The following is a 17,068-nucleotide window of genomic DNA, read 5'->3' as shown; positions in this document are numbered from 1 at the left end:
AGATCTGAGAGCTTTAGTCACTTCAGGGAAATATCAGCAGCTGGCAATTATGGCATGCAGAGACACACATGTTTATTGAGAGATATTGCTGTATTTTCTTACAAGCCAGGCATCTCTTTAATGCTTGGTGTGGTATTGTGGAGACAACAAAGGAATAAGTGACACCAAGTGGCATTTCTAGTGGCAGAAGTACAGTGAACATCTGTCACACAGTGTATGATTTGGGCAAATCTAATGTACATCCCAAATTACAGCATTATTGTCAGTGGGTTAAAAACTCTTATGTCCAGAGGCTGACAGGAGTCTGGGGTGTGTGATTGTTTGTCTGCATTTGAAGGATGGTGTGCAAATTCTATTCCTTCAACTCTTTGCTGGAATTCACAAGTGAAAAGATGAATGGAAATAATCCCAGTTTGCTAAAACTGCTTAAACTGTGTTCTAAAAATGAGCAGAATGTGGATGTTGGGAAAATCTCCATCCCCAAATCCATATCAGAATAGAGTTGATGCTTGGAACTGTCTACAACACAACTCTTCAGTAAGGGTGGAATTTGATATATTAAACAGGGAGGAGTAGGAATGTGGTCCTGGATTAGATTTGTGTAGTAGAGATTAACAGAAAAACTGAAAGCTGCACTGTGTCTGCATGCTTAGAAGGTCAGGCTGTGGGTAGGAATTTGTGAGCTAACTCAGTGTAAATCCTGCATAAATGGCTTGTTTGTTTGCAGGGCCATGAGGAGTAATTATTTTCCAGGGATGGATAATCCTACTGAGAAAATGCTTGCTAATAATTTGGCACTGATGCTGATCATGCTGAGTTCAGGGGGAGGTTCATTTGTCTGGGTCATTTAGAGAAGAATCAGGACCCCAGAGAACCACTCAAGTGTATTTTAATTTGAATTCCTTCTACTCAAGGTGTTTACAACCTGTTTCAGCTCCAAAGTGTTGGAATTGTAGGATAAACCTTGCCTGTGGAAAAATCTCTGCTCCCTTTTGAAGTCCTGCCAGTACTGAAGCTGCATTCAGGTTCTAAAACACGACAGAAGTTTCTGCTTTACCTCTTGGCCATCTGAAATGCTCTGCTGTAATTGCCTAACATCCAATCAAGCCTCAATGTTTTCTATTGTTCCAAGATGTTTAATTTAGAATTTTAGTTTTTATTCCTATTTATGCCAGGAACATCTCCTGGCATTCTTTGTCTGTTAATGAGCAAAATGTGTAATCCCTCCAAATGTTTTACACCTGCTTGAATTACAGCAATTTTGATAAATAGAATTGGTGAATTGAGAGTGTGTCAGAGAACTGCTCTTTTACTGAACTGCAGATCTTGCCATTGCTTGCAGTGGAAGAATTAAATAATTCTGTCCACAGGAAACTGCTGGCAGCTGTAGTGTGGACCTGGATGTGTTTCAAACACAGAATTGTGGTGGTTGGGTGGGAAGAGACCCCAGAGACCCCATCCCACCCCTTGCCATGGACACTTTCCACTGTCCCAGGTTGTTCCAAACCCATCCAGCCTGGCCTTGGGCACTGCCAGGGATCCAGGGGCAGCCACAGCTGCTCTGGGCACCCTGTGCCAGGACCTCAGCACCCTCACAGGGAGGAATTTCCTCCTGAAATCCCACCTAACCCTGCCCTCTGACAGTCTGCACCCATTCCCCCTGTCCCATCACTTTTCACAAGTCCCTCTCCAGCTCTCTTGGAGCCCCTCTGGCTTCTGGAAGGGGCTCCAAGTTCTACTCAGCACCTTCTCTTCTCCAGGCTGAGCAGCCCAAATCTCTCAGCCTTTCAAATAAATGTAAACTTTGAGGATAAAAATGGCATCCAACTTTCCAAAATGGAGTCTACTAAGAATAATTTCCAACTGTAGTGTAGAGACTTGAAATTGGGGTGAAGAGAGAAGCTCAGCATAAGAGTAGGAGACTCTAGGTTTATTTAAATCTCCTAGCTGCAGGAAGTGGGAGCTGGTGAATCAGTGAGAATTGCAGTAATTAGCAGCTTCACTTAGAGAAAAATGCACACTTCAGAGGGTCCAAATGATTACTTTGCACTGGTGTTAATTCTAGAAATTACTGTGTCTTTTTGTGGATCTTTCTCGTGCATGTCAGACCCAGGAAATGTTGGGCAAACCACTGGTTATCATTTGGGTGAGGAACAACAAGTCTTTGAACATCTGAGGAGATTTTGAAGTGAAGTGGCTGCTTTGCTGATGTGTTCCTTTCATAGCTGTTTAATTGACCAGTAAATAGAAAAGCAGTGGGAATTTTTTCTTTGAAGAAGAGAAAATGGGGATGATTCCAGGAAGCTTGGAGGGAAAATGATGAAACAATAATAAACAGATGAATTCACTTAGGGTGGGTCCAGCATGGCAGACTCACCACCAGAACCTCTGCAGTGGAAAACTCGGATTTTTCTACTGTGCAGAAATTACTGTGCCACTGTAATAATGGATTTAAACTGGATTTACCAAGTACTTCAGAGCTTTTGAAATACCTTTCAGAGTTTATTATCTAAAGTGATCCTCTCAGGGGGGAAACAAAACTCCCTATGGGTTTTGAAGGCAAGTGCAGACAGCAAACAGTCAAAAGTTGCAGAGGGTTCACAACTGCTGGCCCAAATGTCCCTCCTAATCATGCATTAAATTCCATTCTGGGAGAGTGTGTGGACAACTGGATGAGTGGCACTGAGAGAAAAATGTGTGGGGAGCTGTACAAGCTCACAGCTCATCAACCTGGGGTAGGCTGGGGGCAGTTTCTCAGATAAAACTTCTGATTTTTGGTGAACACTGTGCACTCTACAAACTCAATGTATTCCTGGCCATCTAAATCAATCATTTTGCTGTGGCAGGAACCACAGGAAAAAGGTGGATTTAGATGGATCAGCAGTTACAATATCTGAAGTTCCCACCCAAGCAGAGGTGTCCAGTCCATCTGCCACGGCCTGCAGAGCTCAGGATGGCTCTGGTTGTTTCCTGCCCTCCTGGTTTTTGTCAGGAAAGTCTGGACCAGAGAATGTGATTCAGTAGATACCATTAATTTCTAATAAAAATTTAACAATGTGCATATAACACTGCTTATTTCTAAATGAACTGCAGTCCACAGGAAATAAATCTCTCTGTACATTTAGGCAATTTAGTAAAAAATGTTTCCAGGGGCATGCAGCTCAAAAAGCACATGGGAGTAACAGCCTCTGTAGATCCTGGTAATCCTGTTTCTGCCTAATATCAAAAAGACAAGAAGTGAAACATGATAAAATATTGCAAATTATGTGTCCTTTAAATGTACTGAGCCCATCTGATTAAACCAGGGGCATGTATGCAGTGGCTCAGAGCATGTTTCAAGCTACTCAAAAAGATGCTTTGTTACTAAACACAAGTGTCATTTGAACAAAAATGCTTTTCAAGTTTCAGTACTATCAGATGTTTCCTTAAATAATGATTAGATTTTGATGTAATGATGGATATAGTTTAATAATCTTTAATTATAACTGTGTGGTTTCGGATTTCTTTAAGCACAAATACTGAGTTGTGGTGTGAACCAGTCACCAAATTAATCATTTGATGCAGAAGTAGCTGCTATTTGGATTAAATTAGTCTGTTATCACAGAGACTTGGGCACCTTCTCTGAACACCAGGAGCAGCCACTCCTGGCAGCTGAGCTGCTTCAAGGTGGCATTTCCTTTTCTCTTTTGAAATATAAATCAGGAACATTCAGCAGGACAATGTCCCCCAGAACTGTGCAATCCTCTGCAGAAGAGGGTGCTGGCAGCAGCCCCCCTGTTTAGGTTGCTGCAGTTTTAACAGGAGTTAAGACAGGCAAACAAACATCATGTGTAGAAGAAAAATCTAATTTAGTTCCCATGGGGATGAGCAGGGCTGGTGATCTCAGCTGGGAAAACCATGGCTTGGCTGTGGCTCCTTCCCCACTGGGGTCTGCACCAGCCTCTGCTGGGGCACTCTGGAGCTGCTCCTTGTGGGAAATCAGGGTGCTGCTGAGCTCTGTGATGGCCTCAGTGATTTTTGAACCTGTTCTGCCAAATTCCATCCTTGGCTGTGCTGCAGCGCTCCCAGAATAGCAGCAGTGACTTCAGCAGCACCCAGTGCTCAGAAACTGAGCTCATCACAGCTGAAAATTGGGTGCAAAAATAGCTCAGCCTCTGACCTTTAATGCATTGTGAGCTTGGAGCTGTGGTGTTGATGTCTTAGATGTACACAGAAGTGACCATATGGTTAGAGCAGAGTTATGGAAAATTGAAGACACAATTCCTCTTCAGACATCATTTGCTCTGGTTGCCTTTTGGCATTACAATTAATATGTGCTTTCTGTCACAAACAGAAAAGGTAATAATCCCTCTGCAGTTTCCTAGAAAATGTTACATATACAAAACATATGGAAATGTTAGCTGAGTTGCAGAGACCATAAATGTTGGCTGGCAATGGAGCTGCATGCTTGCTAATGAGACATTTAATTCTGGCTGACATGGAAACCACTCCTAATACTCTAGAATTATGTAATAAAATATATTTAGCTATTTGTCTTTAATGATTAAGCAAACAGAGAGCCCAGTGTATTGAAAATAAGAGTGTGCCTGAGCTGTGGAGCTCAGTGCTGCCCAGGAAAACAAGGTTTGCACCAAAATACTTCTGGCAGCTGCCTGGCTGATGCCAAAGGCAATTCAAGAGTGGTTTCCACAAAGCCCTCGTTGGTTCAACCTTTAGGGTCCAACTGGCCCAGCAATTTAGATTTGATGTCAGTTTTAATTAAGCACAGCAGCAAGAAGATAAGCACAGTTTATTAACTTGCCACGAGCAGGAAGCTCTGGGTAGAGCTGTCTCAGCTGAAGGTCTTGGGAGGCTTTGGAGACACAGAGGCTTTTTTTAGACACAGCAGACTGGAGCCTGAGAACCTTGAACAACACCAGGGTAACCACCTGAGAGCAACCAAATTAAACAAAGTCAATTATGAATTATTATTATTATAACAGTAATTCCTTGCTGTGAACCTGGAACCATTCCTCCACACACCTCTCACAAATGAGGCTGGGAAGGGAGAAGGAGGCAGAATGGAGTTTGTAGTCTGTCCTTTATCTTTCAAAATGTTGTTAGAGGATTAGGCAAAAATAGAAAGATGTGTTCAGAGAATAAAACAAGTCGGAAAAGAGGATCAACACAAAATAAAAGTTGAGAACAAAGGCTGCCTGGGCAAAGGACTGTTGTTAAATTTGTAATGGCTAAATTGATCAGCCACTGGATCTGGGGAATGCACAGCAGTCTGTGAGGATAACAATGTGTTATCCAAAGTTGTTTCCTGTGTCTTTTCACCATTGTATAAATCAGACCTTTGTGGGATAGAGAGCACTGGAAACCTGACTTTTTAATCTAAATTTTGTGCATGTCATGTATGCTTAAGCATGTCAGATCCTGTTTCTGGAGAGAGGTTTTTACCCTGAGAAACAACAGACATTTTGGCTTGCTGCCCCCTCCAAGGAGAGCTGATGTTGCAGTGGCTGAGGTGCAGTGATTTAATTATTCAGCTGCTTGTAGTCACCAACTTAAAACATGTTTTCTTTGCATCTGCATCCACCTGGTTGGAGAGACTTTTATTTTTAACCCCAGGGTTTTGGCAGGATACAGAATTTAATTTTTAAAATAAGCACCGTGTTTGAATACAAAGCTGAGGCACACAAAGTAGCAATTACTTGTTCAAAAAGCACTGACCATTCCCTCTGAAGTCCTTTCCTGTTGGTGTTTTGAGAGAGGGCTGCATTTGGCAGAACTTTATGCCCCAGGTTAAATCAGGTGAGGAAGGGATGTTGTACTGCTGGATCCTGAGCTGACCTGAGCAACATCTGTGTGAGAGAATTCAAGCAGAGGTTGTGACTCACATCCCACAACATCTCTGGGACTTCACTTTCAAGCCTCAGCTGCAATAAAGCTCTCAGGTGCCAAGAACAGGAATTTTGATGTCATTAAATGAAGATATTATGTTGGATAATGGCTGTTAACCCTATTTTTTACTTGCCCATTTAATTACATAAATATTATTAACTGTTTAAATCAATTACCTGCATTTAAGTGGTAAGCTAGTGATTGGTAGGATAAGTAGTTGTCAGGATACTGGAATTAAAAAGCAAATAAACCTGTTTAGTTTGCAGGGTTTAGTGTACACTTCCATCAGTTTTGAATCACTTAACAAAATTAAATTTCCAGAGAATACTTGACTATTGTTTACAGTGAATTGTATGGTTTCTATTAAAAATGTTTTTTACCTGATACACTGGTGTAACTCCATTGCTAATGGACTCTTTTTTTTTTTAATATAACTGCCAAGCAATTTTTACCATGTTTGTAAATAATAGAATGAGGACACTGTTGAAGGAAACTACTGCAGTGACCCTAGCAACAGTGAATGCTGGCAATGAGTCTATTAAAAAGGTTTTTCACTGCTGAGATTTATAGAATCGTTTCTGGTTCTGCAGCACACATAAGTTTTTGCTTCTCAGTGAACCCAGGCTCTTAGCTGTGGCAGTGGAGTTTTATTAAAGAAAAGTTTATAAAATGTGGGAGGAAAACTCTAGAAATAGCAGTGGACTCTGGAGATAAGCATGAGGTGTGCTGTGCATGTCCCTGGCAGTGTTGGAAGGGGCTTGGAGCATCCTGGGATAGTGCAAAGAGTTTCTGTCCATGGCAGGGACATGGAATTAAATGTTTTTTAATGTTTCTTCCAACCCAAATAATTCTGGGATTCTCTGATGCACAGAGCAGCCTCCACATGGCTGTGGCTGTAGAGCAAAGGTTCTCCTGAATTCTCATGGACAATGATTTGTGTTGTAAATAAAAATTTGTTGGTGAAGAGGAGAATGTGATGGGAGGTCTGATGCTGCTCTAGCTGCAGTTCTCAGTGGTGGTTTTTAAAGAGGAAAGGTCTGTGCTCTGGAGATGCAGGTGGAAAGCAATGCTGGATCACCTTGCACCACTGAAATGAGAAATTTTGTCATGAATCTTTGTGATGAGCTGTGCAGTGCTTGTTGTAAACTAGAAATGTTAGATGTCAATGCCTTCAGGAGCTCACTGACTCAACCAATGTCTTCAGAACAAACACCTTGAAGTGCAGTGAGGTATCATTGCTGTGCTTGTGTCCACAGCCACAAAAATTCATTTTTCTGTGCTGATTTTCCCCAACAGGTTTCTGTATTGAGTACAGACTCCTGGAGACACTCTGGCCTGTTGCTGAGGCCAGGAACAGGCAATAGAGAAGCAGCTATTTTTAAATTTTTTTTATTCTGCCTTGTCATTTCTGTGGTGTTACAGTCAGTTTTCTTGCACTTCTAGATCATGCCTTGGTGAAAAATTGAGGCAGTAAATTCTTCCTGTGCTTAAAAATTTTCTCTTGTCTCTTCTGTGCTGGACACTCTCACTCTCCTAAGTGCTGCTTTTTAAGAGTTCTGCCTTCATGTTGCAGTTGAATTTTTTTCAGGCCAATGAAGAACTAAAACATGTGTCACTGAGAAATGATGAAGTCAGAACCTGAGTCCTCAGCATTATCTTTCTGTTGCAAATCTCTCTCTGTGTCATTTGCTGTCCTTGTCAGGGCCACAGAATGATGTGACCAAAAGTTGCACAAAACATCAGACTGCTGGAAGAATGCTTTTAAAATGTGATTTTATTTTTTCTTTTTCTTTGTAACCAATGATATATTTTTTGTCTTGTTTCTTCTGACCGAAGAAAAGCTTTTTACAAATAGTAGACTGTCCCTTTAAAAAATTCTTCCCCATTATCCAGAAATTTCTCAAGTGAATGAATTGTCCTCATGAATGATCCTGAACTCAACTTGCCATTTATATTTGTATTTATCAGCGAATCAAACTATCTAATTGATAAATTCAGTATTACTGACATTTGAGAATTAAACCCCATGGATCTGATTTTGCCCTAATACATGGAAAAGGGATGTGGTTGTGAGATACAGAAATTCTGGGTTTGTACAAGTGCTGCTGTCTGTAGTATATCAGTGAGGGGAAGAGATTTCTGAGCCTTTTCCCAGTGTTATGCACAAACAAGGATGTAAAAATCCCTACTTGGGAAGTGTGCAGCAGGTAGGTAATAATAAATTCCATAAAATAAGAACTACAGATTAGGTGACAGAATCCTGAAGCGCATGGAAATAGTAATTTATTTTCCCCAGCACAATGTATAATCAAACTCTAGAGCTCATCAACAGAGACTTACTCCTGACTCAACAAAAATGGTGAGAGAAAGATCATTCTGTGGCTAATTAATGAATGGGGTTATGCAGCTTTTGACTTAAAAAAAATCTTTATATTGCTGATTGTCAGAAGATTGAAACAGTAAATTCTGCTTAACAGCACCCTGTGAAGATTTCTTAAATTCTGCTTCAAGTGCCTGCTTTGCCACTGCTGGAAAACAACTGGAGGTTGATGGATTTCTTGTTATACTGTCCACAAACATATTTTGTCATATTTAACATAGAGATGCTCAATATCTGTTCTGTGGCCTTCAGAGTGACTGAGAGCCAGTGCAGGGAGACCCCTTGCTCTGATCCATCCTGCAGCCATCCCTGGGATAAAGGGATGGATAAAGGGCAAGGATCCCATGCTCTGTCCCTGTGTTAGGCACTGAGTGACCCTGGTGCTGTCCCCTGGGAATGGAGCACTGGGAAAGGGTCAGAGCTCCTGCAAAAGCACAGCTCACCTCACAAACCCTCTTCTGCAAGGAGGGTGTCAGGAATACTGAGTTATTTGTACCACAGCAGGTGCCTGGAGCATGAGAGACAGAAGATCTAACTGGAAATGAGAGAGTTTGGACTGAGAAAATAGGGAAAAAATCTATGAGGGTGGTGAGGCAGTGGAGGAGGCTTTGCAGAGGGGATGGGCAATCCTGTGGGGAGCTGTGAACCCTCTGTGGGAAGCTCAGGGCTGATCCTGCTCTGAGCAGGGCTTGGCCTGAGGCCCCTTCAGCCCATATTCTATTCTATTCTATTCTATTCTATTCTATTCTATTCTATTCTATTCTATTCTATTCTATTCTATTCTATTCTATTCTATTCTATTCTATTCTATTCTATTCTATTCTATTCTATTCTATTCTATTCTATTCTATTCTATTCTATTCTATTCTATTCTATTCTATTCTATTCTATTCTATTTCTGTTCTGTTCTGTTCTATTCTATTCTATTCTATTCTATTCTATTCTATTCTATTCTATTCTATTTCTATTTCTATTCTATTCTATTCTATTCTATTCTATTCTATTCTATTCTATTCTATTCTATTCTATTCTATTCTATTCTATTCTATTCTATTCTATTCTATTCTATTCTATTCTATTCTATTCTATTCTATTCTATTCTATTCTATTCTTTTTGTTCTGCCTTAGCAGGACAGGTGCCAGACTCACTTTCCTGGAGATGGAACTGTTCTTTGGCAATAAACACAGGTGTGGCTGCAGACACTGGCACACCTGCTGGAAACCCACATCTTCATTTTGGGGAGAGTCTGCTCCTGAAAACAGCACTGCACTCCTGGGTTTGGTGTTCAGCCTTGAGCAGCCCCAGAGCATTTGGACAGCTTCCTTTCCAGCTCTTCCCTGGCTGCTGTGGTTGAGTTTTGAAGCAGCCCTGTTGTGACAGGTGATGTCTCTTTGAGCCTGAGATCACTCACTGCACAGTCTTTGGTGGTTTTGGAGTTCTTGTTTTCCCAGGAAGAGTCAAAAGCTGCTTTCTGAGGTTTCCAAGGTTATTTATTCTTTCTTATCTAAGGAATTCTTTCCCTGACCTACAGAGGTCGGTCTGGCAGGTCAGTGGGAGGCACACTATAAATTTTATACTATAAATTACATACATGATGTTTACAATTACTTTCCAATCTATGACACATTGCACTGTCCAGCTTTCTCCCAAACCAATCCAGAGGTGCCATCCTAACCCAAAAAATGGATGACACAAAGGAGAAGAATGAAAGACATACCACACCCAAATTCCTCCATCTTAGCTCTGGACTCCTTATTATAAACAATTCTATAAATTCACTTTTTTACCTTCTAACAATCTAATTTATGCTTGTAATTCTTCCTGCAATGATGGTAATTTTCCCCAGGGACTGCAGTGAAACCCACAGGTGTCTTGGGCACTGTGCCCAGGCCTCTGAGCCCCCTGCCCAAGGGGTCCCAAGGGGTCCAGGGGAATATCCAGGATTCCCACACAGCCCAGCCCAGCCCTGCTGGCAGCTCCTTGGTGCATTTGTGTCAGGACAATGTGCAAAGGCATCACAAGCTCAATTCCAGCCTGGGAGAAGGCAAACACAAAGTGCTGGTGTGAGAACAGCTGCAGAGACAAGCAGGGATGCAGATGCATCAATAACAGGACGCTTATCAAGGCATCATTATCCACCAGGCAGGGGAAAAATTGAAATTTATGGCCAGCTAGAGAGCACTTCATGGTTTAATTCCTCAATTTTCAGTGCTATGTTTAATAACTAGGAGAGAGTGGCGTTTTACGTTCCTGGAACAAGGAAAGGGTTTTGGAAAATGAATTTATTTACAGTCTCTCTATCCTGTTTGACTGATCTGATTCATTTTCACATATAGTAAGGATAAAGCCAGCAAGATATTAATTAATTTAACCTGTTGATCCAAGAACACCATGTTTAATTGACCTTACACTCAATTTGCTTTAATGAGCTTATACTTCTCTGTCAAATAAACATAAAAAAGAGCTTTTATCCAGCAGAGATAATTTTTTTCCTCCAAAAATTCATTTTTTTTTCAGTTTAGTGTAGACTTGGAAACTTGAACTTTTGTAGGGAAGTAAACAAAACAATGAAACTCAATGATATTTTTGTTTCTTTTTTTTCCCAATTGGATATGCAACAGTCTAAACAAGAGTTTCTCCAGGATACCTTTTGTTTTATTCATATTCTTGCCTGGAGACATTCAGGAGGCTTTCAGTCATCTATTAGTCAATAATTTCCATTTGTGACATGTTAATTCATTCCTTAGTCCTTTGTATGAGTGGAAACTGTGACAAGTGATTTGTTGGTGCCAGACCTGATTGTATCTCTTTTATTTGCACATATAGGCCAATAAATTGAGAATAAGTCCCATCAGCATCAGCTCTGTGCTCAGTCTAAAGAAGGCTGTCAGACCCTAAATCACAATATGTCAATTTTTATTAAGGATAATGAGGAAAAACACATTTGTCTCTAAAAGGCTGGCTTGTTTTTTATTTATTTTCTCCTGGTGGGAGCTGTTCTCATGATCTCTCACCTACCCCTAAGTGATGGATCTTGCCCACACAAGGAAATTTGTAATAGGACAGTGGATCTCATCTGTTGATCTTGGAACATGCAGAGCAACTTTGTGAAGGTCCTGGAGGACAGGAGACCTGTTCAAGTTCACACTGTGAAAATAAAAATTAAAAATAAAACTATGTCTAACTGGGGACAATTTCTAGGATTCAGGGTATCATTTATTCACAGGTGAATTTTATAGAGTGAATATTTTATGAATTTTATTCGTGTGCCTGATGCCAATGATTGTTTTAATGGAATTACAAGTTCTCAGCCCCTAGGACGGCCAGGCTGGAGGTTTCTCTGTGCCTGGGGTATCCCAGGGAAGGGTTTGTGGGGGAAGCTGTCCCTCCAAGGCTCTGCAGAAGCAGAGGACAGTGGCAGAGTTCCTAGGGAACAAATCCCTTTAAACAAAGTGTGAGTTCTTTTCTCTGGCAGAGACGGCTCTGCAAGTGGAAATTTTAATTTTTACCACTGCATAAAATAATACAATACCTCTTATCAGGACTTTTCCTGAGAAAGTTGTGTTTTTTATAATATTTCTTCCTGTATCTCTACACACATTGTATTAAAAAATGATATGCTATAAATAGGAAGCTGGGAATAATTTATCCATGACAACTATTTTTTTAGTAATTAAGACTTATTATTTTGATAGGTGCTTTTTGGTGGATGGATATTATTCTTGTTGGTGTTGCCAGTCACTGGATTCAGGCTCCCCACTCTCCCCAGAATTGTCAGCAGTTGCACAAAAGGCCACGAACAGCTTGTGATTCATTTTATTGTGGGTGGCGAAAAATAAAATTGTAATTATTGCTTGGAACTTTTTATACAAGCTGATGTTTTTTCTCCCAGAGGAAAGCTCGTTGTTTTTATACATGGAGCTGTAGAAGTGAAATACTCCCTAACTTTTGCTGTCATTGAAGCCCTTGCCTCCCCCAGTGCAGTTCAAGCCTGCATTGTGTTAGACACAGCACAGATCAGAGCAGTTCTTTAGGGCAGGATAATCTACATATTATCCAAATTTAAAAGAGGAAAGTTGAGAGGCATGCCCAGAAGTGCAATGGTTTGAAAATCCCTTTTCCTTGGTCTCTCCCCAGTGTAGGAGGCACAGGAGCTCTGCTGTTCCTGGAGTGATTCTGGGCTGCACCTGCCTCCTCCTGGATCTGGCAGAGGGAGAACTTGTCTTCAAGAGATGTTGAAATGCTTCAGGCAGAGCATCCACAGCAGCAGCTGGGCTCCTCCAGACCATGCTACCTTTACTCAGCAGTTTCACAGTGTCTTACTTCCCAAATCCTCTGCACAGCAGTGCTTCTTGCATTTGTGTACTGACACAGATCCTGCAATCCCACAATAGTTTGGGTTGGGAGGGACCTTAAAGCCCATTTCCATCCCCTGCCATGGCAGGGACACCTCCCACTGTCCCAGCTGCTCCCAGCCCTGTCCAGCCTGGTCTTGGGCACTGCCAGGGATCCAGGGGCAGCCACAGCTTCCCTGTGCCACATTTTTACTTTTTTCTTTGTATTTCAGACCCCCAATCCATTAAAAGGCAAATATTTTTAAGGTGATTGATATTGCATCTTCCAAATGCCCACCTTTACAGGGAACATTTCCTTCCCAATTTCTGATCTAAATCTCCCTCCTTCAACTTAAAGCCATTCCTTCTTGTCCTGTCCCTCTATCCCTTAAGTCCCTCTCCAGCTCTCCTGGAGCCCATGTAGACCCTGGAAGGGGCTCTGAGATCTCTCTGGAACCTTTTTTTCTCCTGGTGACCTCCCCCAGCTCTCCCATCCCTGCTCCAGAGCAGAGGGGCTCCCAGCCTCGTGGATCTGGGTGTCACAATTCCCAAACCTGGCTGGGTCAGGCTCCCAGCCTCTGCCTCAGCTGCCAGGCTGTGCTGCCTCTCCAAGCCTGCTGGCACCTGTGCTTTCTGATAATAAATGTTCTCAGGTCATAGAAACAGAACCCACATTTCAATTTCTCAAATGTTTATCTTCTATGAGTAGATTTTTAATGGTAGTGTGCACACATTACATGGTGAAGAAGGTTTTATGGCTGACTGAGAGCAGAGTTACATCAGCAATGGAAATTTGTCAGGATCCTAATTTTTAGGGAGAAACTGAAAGTTTGGATTCAGCTCTAACATTTCTCCAAGTCCTTGCTGTGAATCTGGAATTTCTTGACTTGGGACCATTTTGTTTATTGTTTTTCCTTCATTTCCACTGAAAGGCAGCATTGCCAGAGACCATCTTGTCTATAATTTTTCTTAGAGTCTCTTCCTCTTCCCCAGCTGTGCACTGGAATTTTCCAAGGTCTTTAGAGTATGTAACTTTTTTTTTTTTCTTTTGGAAGATTGACTTCCTCCTGTCAATCCTTTACAAAATACATATATATCATATAAACACGGGGGAAAAAAAATCTTCGGAGAGAAAGTTACTTGTACTGTTATAAATGTCTAATATATGACTGTTCACTGCACAGAATTGATCCAAATGTTTGCCTGGCTCATCTGAGTCACTTGCTATGGTGAGGAAGAAGAAAAGTCAATAGGTCAGAAGTCAGGCAGGGCTTTTCAAACTCAATCTTCTGTGAGTTGTGAGAGGCCAGCACACAAACACATCTGCAGCACGGCTTGGAGCAGCATCAGAGCCAGGAGTGTCAAAGAGGCTGTGTTTGATTAAAAATTATCAAGCCTGGCTGCTGACACACAGATTCCCCCTGCCCCATGCAGGTGTTTTCTTTACTTTCTGAGTGTGACTGTCTGCACCCACATAAAGGAGATCCTGTAACCAGAATTGAATCAAATAACTCTCATCACGCTCTCCTTTATTGCTGACATTCGTCACCTTGATGCATCTGTGAGGAGATGAGTGGAGACACAATGTGCTATAAAATAACCGCTTGATGAATCCAAATGTGAGTTCAACATCGAGTGCCATGGTTAATATGATGCAGACTTTCAGGTTAACAAATTCATAAATTGCCTCAGTATACATTTCCCTCCCTAAATTACTCCTACCCTTCCCTCCCACAAGAATTATTGTCCTGTTGCATTATTACAAGTAAAGATGTTGCTGTTCTGTTGACAACCCTCCCTTGGTTGGACTCAGAAAATTGGGGTTTTCTTAACATGACCTTCAAATATTGAGGTGCCAGGGTTCACAGTTAGGGACTGACATGAAGGGTACTGGCAAATATCAGCTGTTGTAGTTTTTGTGTTGAATAAAACAATTGTTAAGGTTGGAAATGACTTTTATAGATCATCAAACCCAACCATCAACCCAACTCAATGCTCACCACTAAACCACATACACACATTTCTTGAACACTTCAGGCACAGTGACTCCACAGTCTGTTTACAACACTTCCCATGAAGAATTTTTTCCTAATATCCAAACTAAACCTCCCCTGGTGCAACTTGAGGCTGTTTCCTCTCATCCTTGCACTGAATGTGCCTTTGGGGGATGCTGTGCAGCAGCAGAACCCGGTTGTTGCTCGAAGCAGGAACGGGTTTTGTTTAGAGTGACTGTGTGATCACAAGGTGGTAAAACAATACAAGCAAGGCAGTATTTCTATTTTGATATGCAAGTTATTTAATTAAAGTGGTTCTATCTAGCCATCATACCCTGCAATTTTAATATCATTTCTCTCCTTAACAACTGGCATCAAGCAATGGTTTTGTGGAGGAACCGCTGAGCGCTTCCCACTGAAAATCCAGCCAAAGCCACTTTGTTCTTTCCCCTTTGCCCTGCAGGCTCCTTCATGATGGTGAACAGCTCGGGGCGGGCGTCGGGGCAGAAGGCTCACCTGCTGCTGCCCACGCTGAAGGAGAACGACACGCACTGCATCGACTTCCACTATTACCTGGCCAGCCGCGACCGCTCCAGCCCCGGCGCGCTCAACGTCTACGTCAAGGTCAACGGGGGCCCCCAGGGCAACCCCGTCTGGAACGTCTCAGGAGTGGTGACCGAAGGCTGGGTCAAGGCAGAGCTGGCCATCAGCACCTTCTGGCCACACTTCTATCAGGTAGGGGTGTGCCGTATTTTCCCCTCTCCGTCGGGAAGGATAAGGATTTGAATTTGACAGAAAGATCTTTGGATGTAGAATCTGAAGAATGATAGCAAGTTTTGATATAGAAGAAAATAATTGCTGAGCCAGTCTTACTGGGTAACTAAGAAGGCAAAGGGTATGTTATATGTTAGTATATTAGTTGGAAGGGGCTTTTATGACTTAGAGCAAAGGATAAATCCACCTCAAACAAAAGATGTTTTTGCCAAGCAAAAAGATATTCACAAATAAAAATGCCATGTTGCAAGTAAAGATCTCAGAATTTTCCACTGCGAGAAAACTGAAAAAACAAGTTCTAGCTTAAACTGTAATGTACTAACTTTTGGAAAATAGTAACATGAATATGGTAATGTAAGGAGTTATGATAAGCTGTAGGTAATAGTACAGGTTGTCATGTTTAAGATGCTCTGTAAGGAAAAGTATATAATGCATTGGAACCAGAACTAGAAGAAGCTTTCAGAAGAACCCACAGCTGTGGCTGAAAAGGGTGGGCTGGGCTCTTGTCACCCACCACCTGTGAACTGCTGCATATTTTGGATACAATAAACAGCATTCTAAATGATAAATGAATTGCTGCATCATTTGGATACAATAAACAGCATTTTAAAGAGCCCACCCTGAGGCATCCCTCTTTTAGGCTCTTACACCTCTCCCTCTCCCCTTTGGATCAACAAATATCAACACCTCCCTCCCTGATTTTTCCTCTCAGAATGAATTCACCTATAGTGGTTGTAGTGGTTATAGAGGCAGCTCAAGACATTTCTTCCCTCCACACTTTTTTCCTTCAGTTGTTGGCAGGCCACAGAGGGATGGATGGGAGGCAATTATTGACAAGACCCACTCGCTCATGATGAAATTGCCACTTGTATTGGCACTTTGCATGGCACTGTGTGACTGTAAACAAAACAGCTTCTGGATGTGAATCTGTGCTCTGCATAAATCTCCCTGGATTATTTCTGAGCCTTGGTTGGTTCCATAAGAAGGAACATTTTTTCACTTGGCTTTACTTGGCTTTGCATCTTGTGCCCATATGAGGGGTGTAAGGACATAAGGTACCAATAAATTCTTGTACCATGCTATCAAATGTGGATATTTTTCACTAGATCCTCAGTTCTTCTTTCTCGACAGCTTTATTTATTCTGTTAAAAGATTTTTTTTCTTTAGACAAGGACAAAGCCAAGAAATGTAATGGCTGCACTATTTTTTGGTTATATTAGTTTTACACCTACTTATTAGTTGTCTGCTTCAAACTACATGTGGCAACTTTGCAGCCATTATTTTAATTTTAGTCAGATAATTCTCACACAAAGGACTCACATATGACTTTTTTTTTGTTGAAGGAGTACTTTTGTCTTGTTTTATATTCAAGACACACACACCAAAAAAGAAAGCCTATGAGGCAATTTCATCCTAAACCTTGCAGGAGATTTGATGTCCATGTGATACTAATAAAAGACATGAGTGAGGCAGGGACCAGGATAGAATGAACTATGATAAAGCAGCAAATAGTCTGTGTATAAAAACCAGCAGGTAGAAAAACCTCTCTTTTTCTTGCTTCTAATAACTGGGTGGGAGGTCTGTAAAGTGTGAGCTGGAGGAGGATGCTTTAATGTTGTGCCTCTGAAAGAGTGGTGGATAGCAGCAGAACCCACAGAGTGCAGAGGGAAGGATAAAGAGATGCAAATGTGTGGAAAGT

The 17,068-nt window shown here is 41.6% G+C and overlaps 1 protein-coding gene across 3 annotated transcripts in view; it reads left to right on the top strand.

Annotated features, from left to right (window-relative positions):
* The window catches only part of PTPRT (protein tyrosine phosphatase receptor type T), a 439,066-nt gene that overhangs the window by 140,937 nt on the left and 281,061 nt on the right, over nucleotides 1-17,068 (top strand). For all 3 annotated transcript variants that reach the window (XM_056507593.1, XM_056507591.1, XM_056507592.1), the window contains exon 3: nucleotides 15,059-15,330. In XM_056507593.1, the coding sequence (XP_056363568.1) occupies nucleotides 15,059-15,330 (272 nt within the window). The remainder of the gene's footprint in view (nucleotides 1-15,058; nucleotides 15,331-17,068) is intronic.

Source organism: Oenanthe melanoleuca, chromosome 20 (genome assembly GCF_029582105.1).
Source record: "Oenanthe melanoleuca isolate GR-GAL-2019-014 chromosome 20, OMel1.0, whole genome shotgun sequence".
Classification (NCBI taxonomy): Eukaryota; Metazoa; Chordata; class Aves; order Passeriformes; family Muscicapidae; genus Oenanthe; species Oenanthe melanoleuca.
The sequence above is the reverse complement of the archived record's forward strand: the minus strand, read 5'-3'. Positions and strand labels throughout refer to the sequence as shown.